This window comes from Lucilia sericata, unplaced genomic scaffold (assembly GCF_015586225.1).
Source record: "Lucilia sericata isolate MDLA Ls3-8-SP2 unplaced genomic scaffold, ASM1558622v1 Contig000087F_arrow, whole genome shotgun sequence".
Taxonomy (NCBI): Eukaryota; Metazoa; Arthropoda; class Insecta; order Diptera; family Calliphoridae; genus Lucilia; species Lucilia sericata.
Genome location: NW_023994120.1, coordinates 102928 through 116525, shown reverse-complemented (window position 1 = coordinate 116525; position 13598 = coordinate 102928). Strand labels below are relative to the sequence as shown.

Genomic DNA, 13598 nt, shown 5'->3' with positions numbered 1-13598 from the left:
GAGTTTGAATCGTAAAAAAGTATTTCAGTTTTTCAAAAACGGGTTCCAAATATTTTTACCTATTAAGTCCAATTAAAGAAAATATGCTAAGGCAAACTGATGTAAAGATTTAGTTCGTTTATTGAAACGGGTAAAAAGAAGTTTCTGTTTTGAAAAGGGAATGAATAGAATAGAATAGAATAGAATGGAATAGAAATGAAAATCTTAACTTTGAGTAAAAATGTAATTTTATTAATTCAGTGTACAGGGTAAACTTTTCCCCATATTCATATAAAAGGTTTATAAAACTAAATTACCATACAAATTGTTATTTATAAACCGTTTAAATAAAAAATTAATTTTTAATAAAAAAAATTAATTTCTAGCGAAAATAAAAAAATCCAATACTTTGGATTAAAAAACAGAAACCGATTGAATTTTAAAAATAATCGCTATCTTAAGTTCTTTCTAAAGGGATTTTTTAATAAAACAAAAAACAGTTATTTTTAACTAAAAATATATATTTTTATTAAACCAATTTATTTTTGCATTGCACATAATTTGAAAGAAAAGAAATATACAACAGTTGTATGCAACTAACTCAATATAACAATAAAAACAATGGAATGTTCTAAAAAAAATAATAAATTTGAATAAATAGTAAAATAATACTAAAATATAATTAAGGCAAACGTTTTTTTAACAGATTTTCCAATTTACGTATACGACCACGATCACTGCCCGCTTGTGAAGTACCATCACCATTTTTATCAGCACTATTACTGCCACCTGAAAAACTGCCAACACTAAAAATAAAAGCCCTTTTGGGAGTTGAAGTCGAAGCAACAGTAGTAGTGTTGCTAGTAGGATTTTGTGCAGAAGATGAACTTTCAATACTAGTAGCATCAACCATTAAATTGTCTGTATTTAATTCGGAAGAATTGGTCGAAACTACTTCAGTATTCGAGGTATTATCAGAAGATTCTGTTAAACCTGCATAAGCCGCTGTTGAGGCAGTACGTTTGAAAAGATCTATGAGTTGTAACTGATCCACACGTTTAACGGCTTTCATATCTAAAATCTTTTGATACTCTGCAATGGTTACATCTGGCAGTAGTTTCAAAACCTGTTGTGTAAAATGAGCTGGTGGTTGGACAGGTGTCATTACCACTTTTATAATCATTTCAGCACGACTCATGTCTTTGACCACCACTTTGGTGTATGAAGTAGGAGCTTTGCGATTAACACTCGAACCAATGGAAGGTAAATCTACTAGGGCCGTTTTTAAACTATGAGTGTCCAGTAGTAATTGTTCGCAACCCAAAACATTATTGGAACCATCCGACAGAGTTAATTTGCATTTATATAGAACATTGATAAATTTGGGAATAAAAACATTCACAAATTTATGACAGAATTGAGTGAAATATTTGCGAGAAGTAGATAAATTATCACGTAATATGGGAACAGTTTGTTTAAAGTTGGCACAAATACTAGAAATAAAAGCACTTTGATCACCCACATTGTTAATTGTTTGCCATTGTACTTTTGACATGGCCTGTAGAGATGGTTCACAGCCTGCTTCAAGATCTTGCACTAACAGTTGTATACAATTTGAGATAATTCTAAAAACGTATAAAATTTGCGTAGAACATTTAAAGAATATAAAATGTTGTTTTTAAATTTTACTTACCGATGAAATACATCTTTTTCCTCAGACATATCAACTTTATTGATATAAGCTGTGGCTACTTTTTCCTTAAGTTTATCCTCCAGTTGTTGTACTGTCTCTAGACAATATTCTGCTGTGGTTAATACACAGCAGATGCGTATTAGATCATCCTTGGAGAAACGTTGCACGTCGCCTTCCTTTAGGAAATTATGTATAACTTGACCGGCGGCCGTAGAGAGATTCTGCATGTCACGTGTCAATAAAGACATACTTTTTCCTGGTGGATTTATTATTATTTTTCATTTACATTTTTTTAAATAATACACTTAAACAGCGATGTTCGTGTTGTAATGATTTTAATGTTAGTAAAAATTATTTTTTTTTTGGTGTTGAAAGTGGAACGTAATTATTATATCAAGTGTCGATTTATGTTTAAATTATATTCAAATTATGCAAATTAATAAGATAACTATTACCAAACGAATATGTTTGAAATCAAAAAATGATTTTCTAATAATATCTTAGGTGGAAATAAGTGTAGAAATTTGTGAAAGTGTAAAAAAATTATAAAGAATCTGTGGTGGCAGGGTTAAAGGACATGCGATAATGTATTGAAAGAACGATGTAATTTAAAAGCAATTGAATTACATAAATATAACCAGTAAATACAAAACCATATTTGAAAAGTTTAATTAAATGATAAACACTCACCAATAGATGTTGTTGAAGGCAGCAATTTGGGAATACTAAACTCCAACACCTTACTAGCATATTCACGTAAATATTTTTTAAACACCATTGCTAGTTCGTACATGGGCTGTTCATTGCTCAATTGGTTACATTGAACCATGCATTTTTTATAGAAAACAAATAGATCAGCAGAACTGGTAGTAAATAATAAAGTTTGCGTTTGCAACACACATTTTTCATTAATATCATTTTCAGACAATCACACATATTTAAAACACTACATTCATACCTAGGATACACTGTAGTCTTAGCTTCGCCCACTTTAAAGGGCTCCTTAGTTTGTTCAATAAACTTTTCAATAAGTTCCGATAGATTGCGATCGATACTTTTGATATAAATGTCCAAGTGATTCTTGAAACATGAACCAATTTGATCGTGAAAAACAACAGCAGATTGTGTTCCAACTATGGGATCAACTGATACATTGGAAATTTCATTTGCTGTGGAGACCTTTTCGCCATTTGTATTAGTTACACCTAATGTTATGCCAGTAAATCTCTTTGATAGCAACTGTTCAAAGGCTTGAGTTTTATTGATGGCAAACAACAGCAGACGCACATCTATTTCATTTGCTCTTTTGGCCATAATTTGAGATAATTGTTCTCGTGTCAAACGACAAAACTCCACCGTTATTCTCTCAGATACTTCCCAATCCAAGGGGAAAACATTGCCAAATTTATCTTCAAAATCAAGTAAGTGCCGTTTAAGCCAGGCATAACGCTTATCAATTTTATCCAACCAAGCAATATCTTGATTTTCATGAAACAGATGCAAATACTCTTCCAATTGTTGGGCAATAAACCATTTTAACAACTCCTTTTTAACTTTAGGATCCAGAACGGAAACCACTTTACAGGCATCTGATAACTGATTCAAACCCAAACGGGGATGAGCACTGTTGCCAGAGGATTTAACCGAAAATGCCTCTTTAAAGTCTTCCGTTATCTGTTGGGCCAATGTCACTTGTATGCGATCGACACTCTGCGAGAGATTCTTAATTTCTTCTATGTCCGAATATTGTTGAAAATGTTGATTGACTTCTGTTATGGCCTGTAAAGGATTCAAAATCTCTCCATACAAACGTTTCTCTATTAACTTTTCCAAACTTTCAATGCCGCCCACCAACATGTGTAAATGGTTAAGAGTTGTAATGGCTGAAGTCAAATTGCGTTTAGCACAATCCAATTGCTTAATATCTCTTGTAATTTCCTTTACCATTTCTTCAGTCTTTTCCGCGCGGGTTTTCACATCAATAATGTGATCGTATAAAGTGGTAATGACTTTTTGGGCTTCATACAAGGCCATCTGACCATCCTGCCCAGTATTTGTTTGTCCCCTAACAACGGAACGTATATTGTCATCAATCAATGAGACTTCACATTGCATACGATGAATGGTCTCGTCAATAGTGGCCAACGACTGTTCATTAGGAAAGAGCTGATTGATATAATCAACCGAATTGAAATCAGGGGCATCCATGGGATCATCAGATTTTAAAACCTATCAAATTAGAATGCATTACAATATGTCGTTCGTACAATGGCAGCTGTCCTGTAATTTAGTACTTGCCTTATCAATCACCTGCTTCACCTCTTTGCTGAAATTAATTTTGTTTTCTTTGAAATTTCCATTGTCCTCATATGTGCGGGAGTCTTTCTCCACATCACACTCACTAGCATTCATTTTATTTACACTTTAAATTACTTTTTTAACACTTTTTACTAAATTTAACTTTTTTTCACAAAACTTGAAAATTTTAGCGTCACCACCAGAGCCCTGCGCCGACAAATATTAGCGACGACGGGGACTGACACTAAATATGTCGGCGGCGTCTTAAAATCGACTGTAAGCCGGCTAAGTTTTCAACTAGTTTTTAAATTTTCAACGATTTTAAATAGAAACGGAATCCGAGAGATCAGAAACTGGGATTTTGGAAGCAAATATATTGTTTATAACAACAAAACAGAGCAAGCACAAAAGTTGTGTGAGAAATTATGCAAGGATGGATAAAAAATTCTTAAAAATTAAAAACAAATCCTTTCTCCAAGTTTGCGAGGATCGGCCGATATTTAACCCTATCCTCCATATAAAACATCTTGCAGAAAATCAGTTTCTAAAAAATTTTGCATTAAGAAAACGAATTTTTGTATTTAATTCATATGAGAGGTTCCGCTCCCCTCATTGGTAGTCCCCCAATTTATTACCCAAAATGTTTACATGGATGTTAAAGTTCTTCGTGCAAAATTTTAAGATTCTAACTGTAATAGTTATAGTTTCCAAGATAAACGAATGAAATAGGCCCAGTTAGGGATAATGAGAACCAGAACAACATCAATTAAAGGGATCACAAAGAGATTGAAAAATATTCCAAAAGTTTCGCTTTGAAAACATTATTAGAGTGTATGAAAACTCGCAACTCTAAAGGCAGACTATTCCTATTTTAGCGGTAATTTCTTTATGATTAAAATAAGTAAGAAGTAAGAGTTATTTTCGACAAATCATGTGTCGTAAAAGAGCAAATTTCGGATCATTAGATTAATAAGAACGTCAGGGTGATTTTCGGAATAGGGACTTAAATGTTGAATTGGGTCAATTATGGACCAAGTTCTCCATAATTTAAAGTATTTTTTTTAATTCTACCATAATTCTATCATAATGTATTAGCTATAAACTGATGATGGAATGATGTATTATCTATAAACTGATATTCTGTAAGAGGGTTATATTGGCGGTTCGGTTCCTAAAAAAGTTTTTTCGTCGAATTCCATTATTACATCGACATTTGAAAGCCATTTATGTACGTTTAAGTCATTTTCTGAAGGAGATTTCATATGGGTTTAGTGTGAATTATGTTTCGATCGTCATAAAATTTGGTAGACATATTTTCGTTCCAACAAAAATTGTTTTATTATGGTATTATTAAGTACGTAGAAAACGTTAAAATCAATTATTGAAGGGGGGCAGGGTCAATTATGGCCTATAGATTTCGATTGATATTGCAAAATGGACGTAAGCGACATGATTTTCGATTTTAGTTTTTTTTTATAGAAATCGATAATTTAGGTCTGAAAATTTCGTAGCTATAGATCCAACAGATTCAACTTTACAAGAAAAAGACGTAAGTACACATATACTTTATGTTTATGAATTTTGTAACAGCAAGGCCTCGGTTGCGTCTTAATTTTCTTTTAAAATATATTAAATTTATAGACAAATTTTGAACAAATTAACGCACTAAATTTGTTTGTGAATGAAATGCCACATTTGGGCTGCACAAGTCAACAATAATGCCACAATTTGTTAAAAAAATATATCGTGTGCGCCATCTTAAGCACACAATTTTTTTTTTTTTAGCAAATTGTCGCATTATTGTTGCCTTGTGCTGGACTTTAATACATATATTAGGATACATCCCATCAACAATTGCGACTTAAATGACAGACCAAAAATTCGATTTGATATTTATATAATGCATACTAAGATGATCTTTGCTATTTATTAAAATTGTGATGATCCCAAGGAACCTACCAATTGATACCTACAGATAAACTTTTTTTTTTTTGATGAATGATTTTTTGATAAATGATACCCAATAAGCACTCAAAAATTATGATTTCAAGTGTTTGAAATTTAACTGGATTTCAACTTTAATTCCAATACTGTTTTCAAGTAAAAGAATAACCAAAAAATTTTCTTCAAACTTTATTTTCTTGTCAAACAAAAAAAATTGAAAATATTTTTAAAATAATAAAATATTTTGTATTTCATCACACATATAGATTAAACCCATTAATTTTCGATTCTAAATTTAACCAAAAGGTATTTAAGTGATTTAAAAAGGTTTGTTTGCTATTGAATTATTAAATTCAAATGAAAAAAATATATGTATATTGACCATTTTTATATAGACAATATTTCTGGTGTTTATGGCTTCATGGAAATTTTAAAATATCTGGCTGATTTATTTGGACGTTTGAAGATGTAAACATGCTGCAAAGTGTCTGTTTAACAATAGTTTATAAAAATCACCTACTAATGTATTTGATATGTAATAAGAATCATATTTCATTCATTTTGTACATATGTATGTTTATAATATCCTTTTGCTTAATTTTTTTAATAAAAGGTCTGTTTCATAAAAACTATATGTTCCACCAGACATACATATATAAATATAAATGCATATAATATTTTGAATCTATTATATACACACTTACATATATACCTACATAAATATCAGTAGGATTTTTTCGATTTGAATTACATTATACTTTAAGGTTTAAATTAAACTGTAATTCAACGATTGAATTCAAGTATTTTTTCTATTTAAATTATAATGTACTAGCTATGCCCAGTGTGATTCGCTACCCTCATCGTAATGGAATAAAATTGATTCTATGATTCTAGTCTCAATATTACAGAAAAAACAGGAAGCTGCATGTCCAATTTTAGGTTCAATATTATAAAAAATTCGAAAAGTATTAGTAAAATAACAAAAAAGTACCAGAAAGTATCCTTTTTAAATTTTCGTTCAATTAGGATATGCGTGTTTAATTTTATGTATTCAATATTTTAGAAAACGCAAAAAGTACCAGATGAAGCACGAAAAAGTACCAAAAGACCTCTTTTATCTAATTTCATATTTCTAAGTTCAATATTATAGAAAATTCAAAAAGTACCAGTTAAAGAACGAAAAAGTACCAGAAATACTCCAGTTTAAATTTTCATTCACTTAAGTCCCTGATTGCTTAGTTTTATGTTTTTAGGTTCATTATAATAGAAAATTCAAATAGTACCAGTTGAAGAACGAAAAAGTACAAAAAGTCCACTTTTATAGATTCTCAAGTGCTTAATTACATGTTTCTAAGTTCTAAGTCAAAAAAGTACCTGTCGAAGTACGATAAAGTACCAATAAGTCCCATTTTATAGATTCACATTTACTCCGGACTCTACTTGCTTAATTTCATGTTTCTAGGTTAAATTTTATAGAAAACTCAAAAAGTACCTTTGTAGAACGAAAAAGTCCCTTAATTATTAATTTCATGTTTCGAAAACTCAAAAAGTACCAGTTGGAGAATGAAAAAGTACCAAAAAATATCACTTGGTACCGGTGTTCCAAATAACACCCCATTAGCATATTTAGTGTTTGGTACTTTTTTCCTCCCCATTAACGAATTAAAAATTCTGTTCCAAAAAGTTGCAACTTCGTATTGGGAGCCCGTTATTATGAATTCATATATATAAGTTAATAAACCAAAAACAATGATTTATAAAAAAGTACCAAAAATATGTACAATTTTCACCCCTTAAACGTCCGAATATCCAAAAAGTACTAAATTCATATTTTTATTTTTTCAAGTTATTAAGGATTCAAAAATATTTTTTGATAGTTCTCTGGTTTAAAAAATACAGTTTTTACCCGTTTATTCCCTAAAGAGGCCGAATTTGAAAAAAGTAACGGACACCTGTCCGCTTTTTGAATGAACGACGATAAGCTTTAACTGTTTTTGTAACTTTTCTAGTTTAGGAGATTTGAGGTTACCGAATTTACGTTTTTTACCCTTTTCTAACCCCCAAAAAATTCGAATTTCCAAAAATCCCGTCTTATTGGATATATTTGGTGGAAGACCAACCTCCTGCCCAAATTTCTGCTCTTTAGCTTCAACCGTTTAGGCTGTACGATGATGAATCAGTCAGTCAGTCAGTAACGTTAGAATTTTATATTGTACGTATATAGATTTCGTGCCTTGAATTATACTGTTAAGACATTGTAATGTTCGACTTGAATTCAAGTTTCCTTTTCACTGGAGAACGCTATCTTAAACATAAATTACCAATTATTTGCTTGTTAAAAATAAGATATAATAAGAAATTGCCTATTTTGCTATAATTGATCTGGCAGCTTTAATTTTAAAGTCTAATAAGAAAAAAATGCAGCATATGTTTTTCTTCTGTAGCGTTGTATTTCTTGGTACCTTTTTTAATCGCAGTTGACAAATTGGAGACTTTACACAACAGCTGTTGAAAAAATTGTTTATTTACATTTTTTGGCGGCTTTTCAGCAAAAAGGAAAAATAAAGTAATAGAAAAGTTTTTGCTGTCGATAATAGAAATATAAAATGGAACCTTGTGTTATAGAATTTATAGGAGAAAAATCTACAATTGGTGTCATACCAAATTTTTCATTCGAACCTTTGCATTTGATATCGGGAAGTGTAGGGCCATTTCGTGCCGGTATGCCAGTGCATGTACCACTCTGGCTGGGCATCCATTTAAGAAAACAACAAAAATGTCGTATTGTGCCACCCGAATGGATGGACATGGATCTATTGGAGGAAATTAAAGAAGAAGAAAAGAGATCCAAGTAAGGCGAATAAAATACTAGGACGTAATTTCTCTAATATTCCATTTTTACAGATTTTTTACAAAAATGCCCAGTGAACATTATATGATAGAAGCTCAATTAATTATGAGTACTGCTCCCGATGATGTTCCCAGATGTGAGGAAATACGTACAGTTATCAAGGATATATTCGATATACGCGAATCGAAATTACGCACTTCCATTGATGCCTTTATCAAGGGCGAGGGTACTTATGCAAAATTGGATAATTTAACTCTGTTGGAAATGCATAGTGTTCGTCCGATTTTGCCTCACTCCCTAGATCACATTGCACGCTATCAACGTACAGCAGTGGCCACACAACGTGACACTTCCTCATTGTTGGGCATGAATTCGAGTTCAATGAATTCTAGTTCATTTTATACACAGTAAAAAATTAGTGTTAATTAGTTCTTAAGATTTTTAAATTTATTTTTAAAAGTTTATATACTGAAGTAGATATTAATAAATTTGAAATACATATATTTGAAATAAGATCCCGATATTGGAATAACATTTCGGTTAGTATTTGGGTAAAATTTGAATATGAACTTAAGTCTTAAATATGAACTTAAGTCTTAAATATTACTTATGTATGTAGATCTTTTGCGCTTAAAAAACATTTGTTCATTAATAAACTATATTTTAAAAAAATTTTATTAAAAAAAGATCTTTCCGACAGCTTATCATCCCGCATACATATAATAACGGGAAACAAATTATCGGCATTATAAAATCCTACCTTTATTTTGTAATAATGGACCTAAAAAGTTTTAATTTTGTTTCGAAATGAGTCGAATATTTGGAGATCTTTCCACCAGCTTATCACCCAGTAATACATATAATAACGAAAAACAAATTATCGGCATTATAAAATCTTACCTTTAGTTATTGGCAAGTTATAATAAGGGACCTGAAAAGTTTTAATTTTGTTTCAAAATGGCTGGAATATTTTGCTTTGGATAAAATATTAAAATTAAAAATTCCTTGTTTCGGTGGGAATCCGTAAAAACTGACTATTCGTCAAAAACACATTGTTTAATTACAGACGGACTTTTCAGAAATAAATTTAACATAATTTTTAACAATGACACTAATTTAAAAACTAAGTGTCAAGAAATTTATGTTTGGCGATCTCTGGTAAAAAAAAACCAAATATTGTTCTGACTTTCAATATTTGTACACATATATTTCCCGGTATGTGTTCTGGTTAACCGCTTGAACTCATATATAGCATTAGTTAATTTAATCGAGCTCTTAGAGCAAGTCTAATGTTTATGTACAATATTTTTTTACAAACATTTCTAAATAACCTTCACACACTTCTAGTATAAAATTTTTAAGAAAACAATTGTTTTTAAAGGTTTTCATAAGAACATTGATAAAGTATAGAATAAAAAAAATTACACATGTATGTAGCTTATGGAAATATATACATAATTCAATGATTCGTTTGGGTTTTAGACTTTCTTCTAAATGAGATAAGACACAGTTAACCCTCAATATTTTAATTAAATAATTAAATTTATTCAAGGTATTATATTAAATCATCAGATGTCATTTAAATAAAGAACCTCATCTTTGTTTCGATAAGGCTGTAGTTATTTTTCCAATGATATTTGTTTTATATAATTTAAATTCTTAATTATTTCATTAAACAAAATATAAATTAGCTTTTTGGCAAACAAATATTTTTTAAAAAATTGGCAATTAACGAATAGCAATGTAAAATGTAACCGATTTCTTAATTGATAACGAATGTTATGATATTAAAACAGAATATTACGTTCAGTATACTTCATCAAAGCTGCGATAGTTTAGCCTGAGCGGGATTATGATTTATCTTTCTTAAAAAGACTAAATATGGAATTAATTCCACTTTAGTTTGGAATCGACTTCTATAGTATGTATACTTTGTATTAACCGTTAGTTCTAAAATGAATTGCAAAAAGTGTTGTTTACTTTTAGGCAAAATTTAAAATTAATGTTCGAGAGATACGCAGTAATTTTGAAATTATAGTTAATTTGAAATAAATAAAAAAATATTAATTATGACTCCGGAATTTTAATTAAATTTGTGAACAAATTTTAAATATGAATCTTTAACTTTAATAATTTTGTTAAAATTATTTAAGTATCCTTTATATCCGCCAGATGTATTCCAAGCAAACACGTGCCTGAACACAATGGACAAATATTTCGTTACTTTATTATTTCTAATTTATTACTAATAATTTATTTGCTTATTTAGTAAACAATTTGTTAAACAACAACAAAAATGTAATACATAGACTAAATATAGCAAATTGTGTCTACTGTGTGTATTATATAGACAAATACAACTGTTGATTTTATCAATTTTAATACAAGTATAATTTACTGAGAAAAAAAAACACTAAAAAAATAATCATATTTTTGTTTATTTACTTTTTTATTAAATTAGTATTAAGTAAAAACCCCCAACTGTCTGATATTTTTTGCATTAGCTTTCAATACAAAGCTTATACAACTAATTACAAGCTGTTAATAGTTAGATGTAACATTTAGATTTAAATTACTTGTAGTAGGTTTACAATGTTTTATTAGGATTTGACTAGTTTATTGTAAATATTGCTTCCATAATGTTCGTACTTGATTAATTCTAAAATATCGAGACATTGAGATTTAGAAAAAAAATATAAGTCAAAAAAAAACATCAATCGGAAATCTATTAAATTATATTTATTTTCATTATTTATATTAAATGTTAATAGAGGGATTTACGTTTACAGTAAAGTTATATGTATATATACTCTCTAATCTTTTTCTGAAGTGGACTTTGTATGGGGCTAGGATCAAATGGGCCCGATCATTAGGAAATTTTTCAATAACATTAGTAAGTTGTTTCCAAGTTTACAACGGTAACATTTGCCGCTATCTTAAACAATTTTAACGGATAAATAGTTCAGAATATTTTTATTTTAGTCTCTTAGCTCCATTAACTCCACCTCTGATTATCGATTAACCTGTAGATATTCTGCCGGTTAACCTTACGATAAAATATAACCAGACATTGAGCTAAGGGGGGGTTAGGCTTATATTACATATTATGAAAATAAATAAATGAAGTGAATATCGAAAAGTAAATGGAATCAAGAAGATTCTATCATGTAAAAATATGTCATACCGGTAAAAGTACTAAAACAAGTTCTAAAGTAAATATATTAAACAGTTTAAAAAATTTTACGAATTTTTAAAACATGAGTAACATTTCGCCCGTAAGTATTTAGTAAAAATTCGATCCTAAGTCCTTATAAAAATATAAAATATTCACCCACGTCAAATTTAAAAACATATACTTTTACTTTTGTTTTTTTTTTTTGCATTAATTACCTCAACTTTAATTTCTCGTTTTGTAATTTTTTCACTTTATAATTAATATTCAGAAAACTGGTTTAAAAAACGGTTGTTTTCTTTATTATTTTTTTGGTAAGCCCTCTACAGCTACTGGTGTAGACAAAGTATAATGAAATCAAAATATTTATATTTTTTAAAACAAAGAAACAAAAACACAATTTATCAGTTACGTAATAATAAAAATGTATTTAAAAAAATGATAATTAAAATAAAAAATTAAATGTATGTATTTATAACAAAAAACTTAAAAATAAACTCAGTTTAAATCACAACACAAAGATAGGTTTAAAGGCACAATTTCTCGCACTCTTCTTGGGTGTTGAAACGGTTGTCATTGCCGCGGCAGCCACCATAGAAGAATTGTTCGCAGGCCTTTGTTTCGGCATTGTAGTAGAATTGCAAATCAGATTTGCGGCAGGGACCAATTTCTTTGGGTTGAGAGCAGGCTTTAAAAATAAAAACAAACAAAAACATTATAAGTACTTCAAATTTACATAAACACTTATGTCGACTTAAATAAATAGGAAGACGAAAAAAAACTTACCTGATTTGTCAACAGCATGTACTGAAGCAAAAATCAAAGCAAAGATGCTGAACAAAACCAAAATGAATTTCATGTTGTTTAAATTTATTTAGAATTCAGATTTGTCTGTGTTCAATGAAGTAACAATTAAAAATGATGTCTCTCTAGAGATGATGGTCAGGTTTATATACTCATTGAAAACTAAGGGCTAAATTGTGATTATTTAGTTTTTTTTATTTCGCTTGAAATCGTTAACTAAAATAAAAAACGATGCTCGCTAATTTGTTTTGAATTTTAAATTGATTTTAGAGTATACCAGAGGTGTCAATTTTGTTTGTTTGTTTTTTATTTTTTGTGACGTTTAAATCTCAGAAAAAACACTATGAAGAGTGAAGCTGATAAGAGGTATTGTTTTAAGTACTACATTTAAAGTTAATGTATAATTATTTTCTTATTCTGCTGGTAATGTGTATAATCAGAATAGGTCTATTGACAAAACAAATTTTGACCAAATTAGGAATTTTTTTAATGGGATTCCCAAAGAATTACTTTATTGCGTCAATGAATAGCAAATACATGGAAATGACTTGCACATACCCAACAACTTACTTTTCACTGACTAATACATAACGCATGACTTAGAAGGAGTCTAGTAATGACTTTCAAATAACTTTATATGTAAGTACTTACTTTAGCCTTGTCAAATAGTTTCAGAATATTATTTTTTACACAAACGGAAAAGTAGTATTTTTATATGAAAACTATTAGTAGACGCAGTGGACTTTTATTCTAAAATTAAAACTATTTACTTAACTTCTAATTAGCAAGAGATCGTGGTTAGTTCTTACTTTACTTACAAATTGTAAGCGAGAGTGGTAAGTGCTTGACTTCAATGT

At 29.5% G+C, this 13598-nt stretch overlaps 3 protein-coding genes across 3 annotated transcripts; 1 reads left to right on the top strand and 2 right to left on the bottom strand.

Annotated features, from left to right (window-relative positions):
- Positions 1–487: 487 nt before the first annotated feature.
- On the bottom strand, positions 488–4200 carry LOC119599743 (vacuolar protein sorting-associated protein 53 homolog). Its single transcript, XM_037949652.1, has 5 exons — positions 3971–4200; positions 2631–3901; positions 2363–2535; positions 1673–1928; positions 488–1604 (listed from the first exon to the last, which is right to left on the bottom strand). The coding sequence occupies exons 1-5, from the start codon at positions 4082–4084 to the stop codon at positions 662–664; spliced, it is 2757 nt and encodes a 918-aa protein (XP_037805580.1). The 5' UTR covers positions 4085–4200; the 3' UTR covers positions 488–661.
- A 4228-nt stretch (positions 4201–8428) lies between these two features.
- Positions 8429–9333, top strand: LOC119599721 (probable DNA replication complex GINS protein PSF2). The gene is made up of 2 exons (XM_037949618.1): positions 8429–8765; positions 8819–9333. Exons 1-2 carry the CDS (start codon positions 8521–8523, stop codon positions 9174–9176), a joined length of 603 nt encoding a protein of 200 aa, XP_037805546.1. The 5' UTR covers positions 8429–8520; the 3' UTR covers positions 9177–9333.
- Positions 9334–12341: 3008 nt separating this feature from the next.
- On the bottom strand, positions 12342–13010 carry LOC119599737 (protease inhibitor). The gene is made up of 2 exons (XM_037949639.1): positions 12724–13010; positions 12342–12625 (listed from the first exon to the last, which is right to left on the bottom strand). Exons 1-2 carry the CDS (start codon positions 12794–12796, stop codon positions 12465–12467), a joined length of 234 nt encoding a protein of 77 aa, XP_037805567.1. The 5' UTR covers positions 12797–13010; the 3' UTR covers positions 12342–12464.
- Positions 13011–13598: the final 588 nt, after the last annotated feature.

Excerpts from the sequence above, each read along its gene's own strand:
- LOC119599743 (XM_037949652.1), bottom strand. The coding sequence starts at position 4,084 with ATGAATGCTAGTGAGTGTGATGTGGAGAAAGACTCCCGCACATATGAG. Across the intron at positions 3,902-3,970 it reads TGAAGCAGGTGATTGATAAG|GTTTTAAAATCTGATGATCC; the intron begins GCAAGTACTAAA and ends CTAATTTGATAG. Across the intron at positions 2,536-2,630 it reads AAGACTACAGTGTATCCTAG|TTCTGCTGATCTATTTGTTT; the intron begins GTATGAATGTAG and ends ATTTACTACCAG.
- LOC119599721 (XM_037949618.1), top strand. The coding sequence starts at position 8,521 with ATGGAACCTTGTGTTATAGAATTTATAGGAGAAAAATCTACAATTGGT. Across the intron at positions 8,766-8,818 it reads GAAGAAGAAAAGAGATCCAA|ATTTTTTACAAAAATGCCCA; the intron begins GTAAGGCGAATA and ends CCATTTTTACAG.
- LOC119599737 (XM_037949639.1), bottom strand. The coding sequence starts at position 12,796 with ATGAAATTCATTTTGGTTTTGTTCAGCATCTTTGCTTTGATTTTTGCT. Across the intron at positions 12,626-12,723 it reads ACATGCTGTTGACAAATCAG|CCTGCTCTCAACCCAAAGAA; the intron begins GTAAGTTTTTTT and ends TTATTTTTAAAG.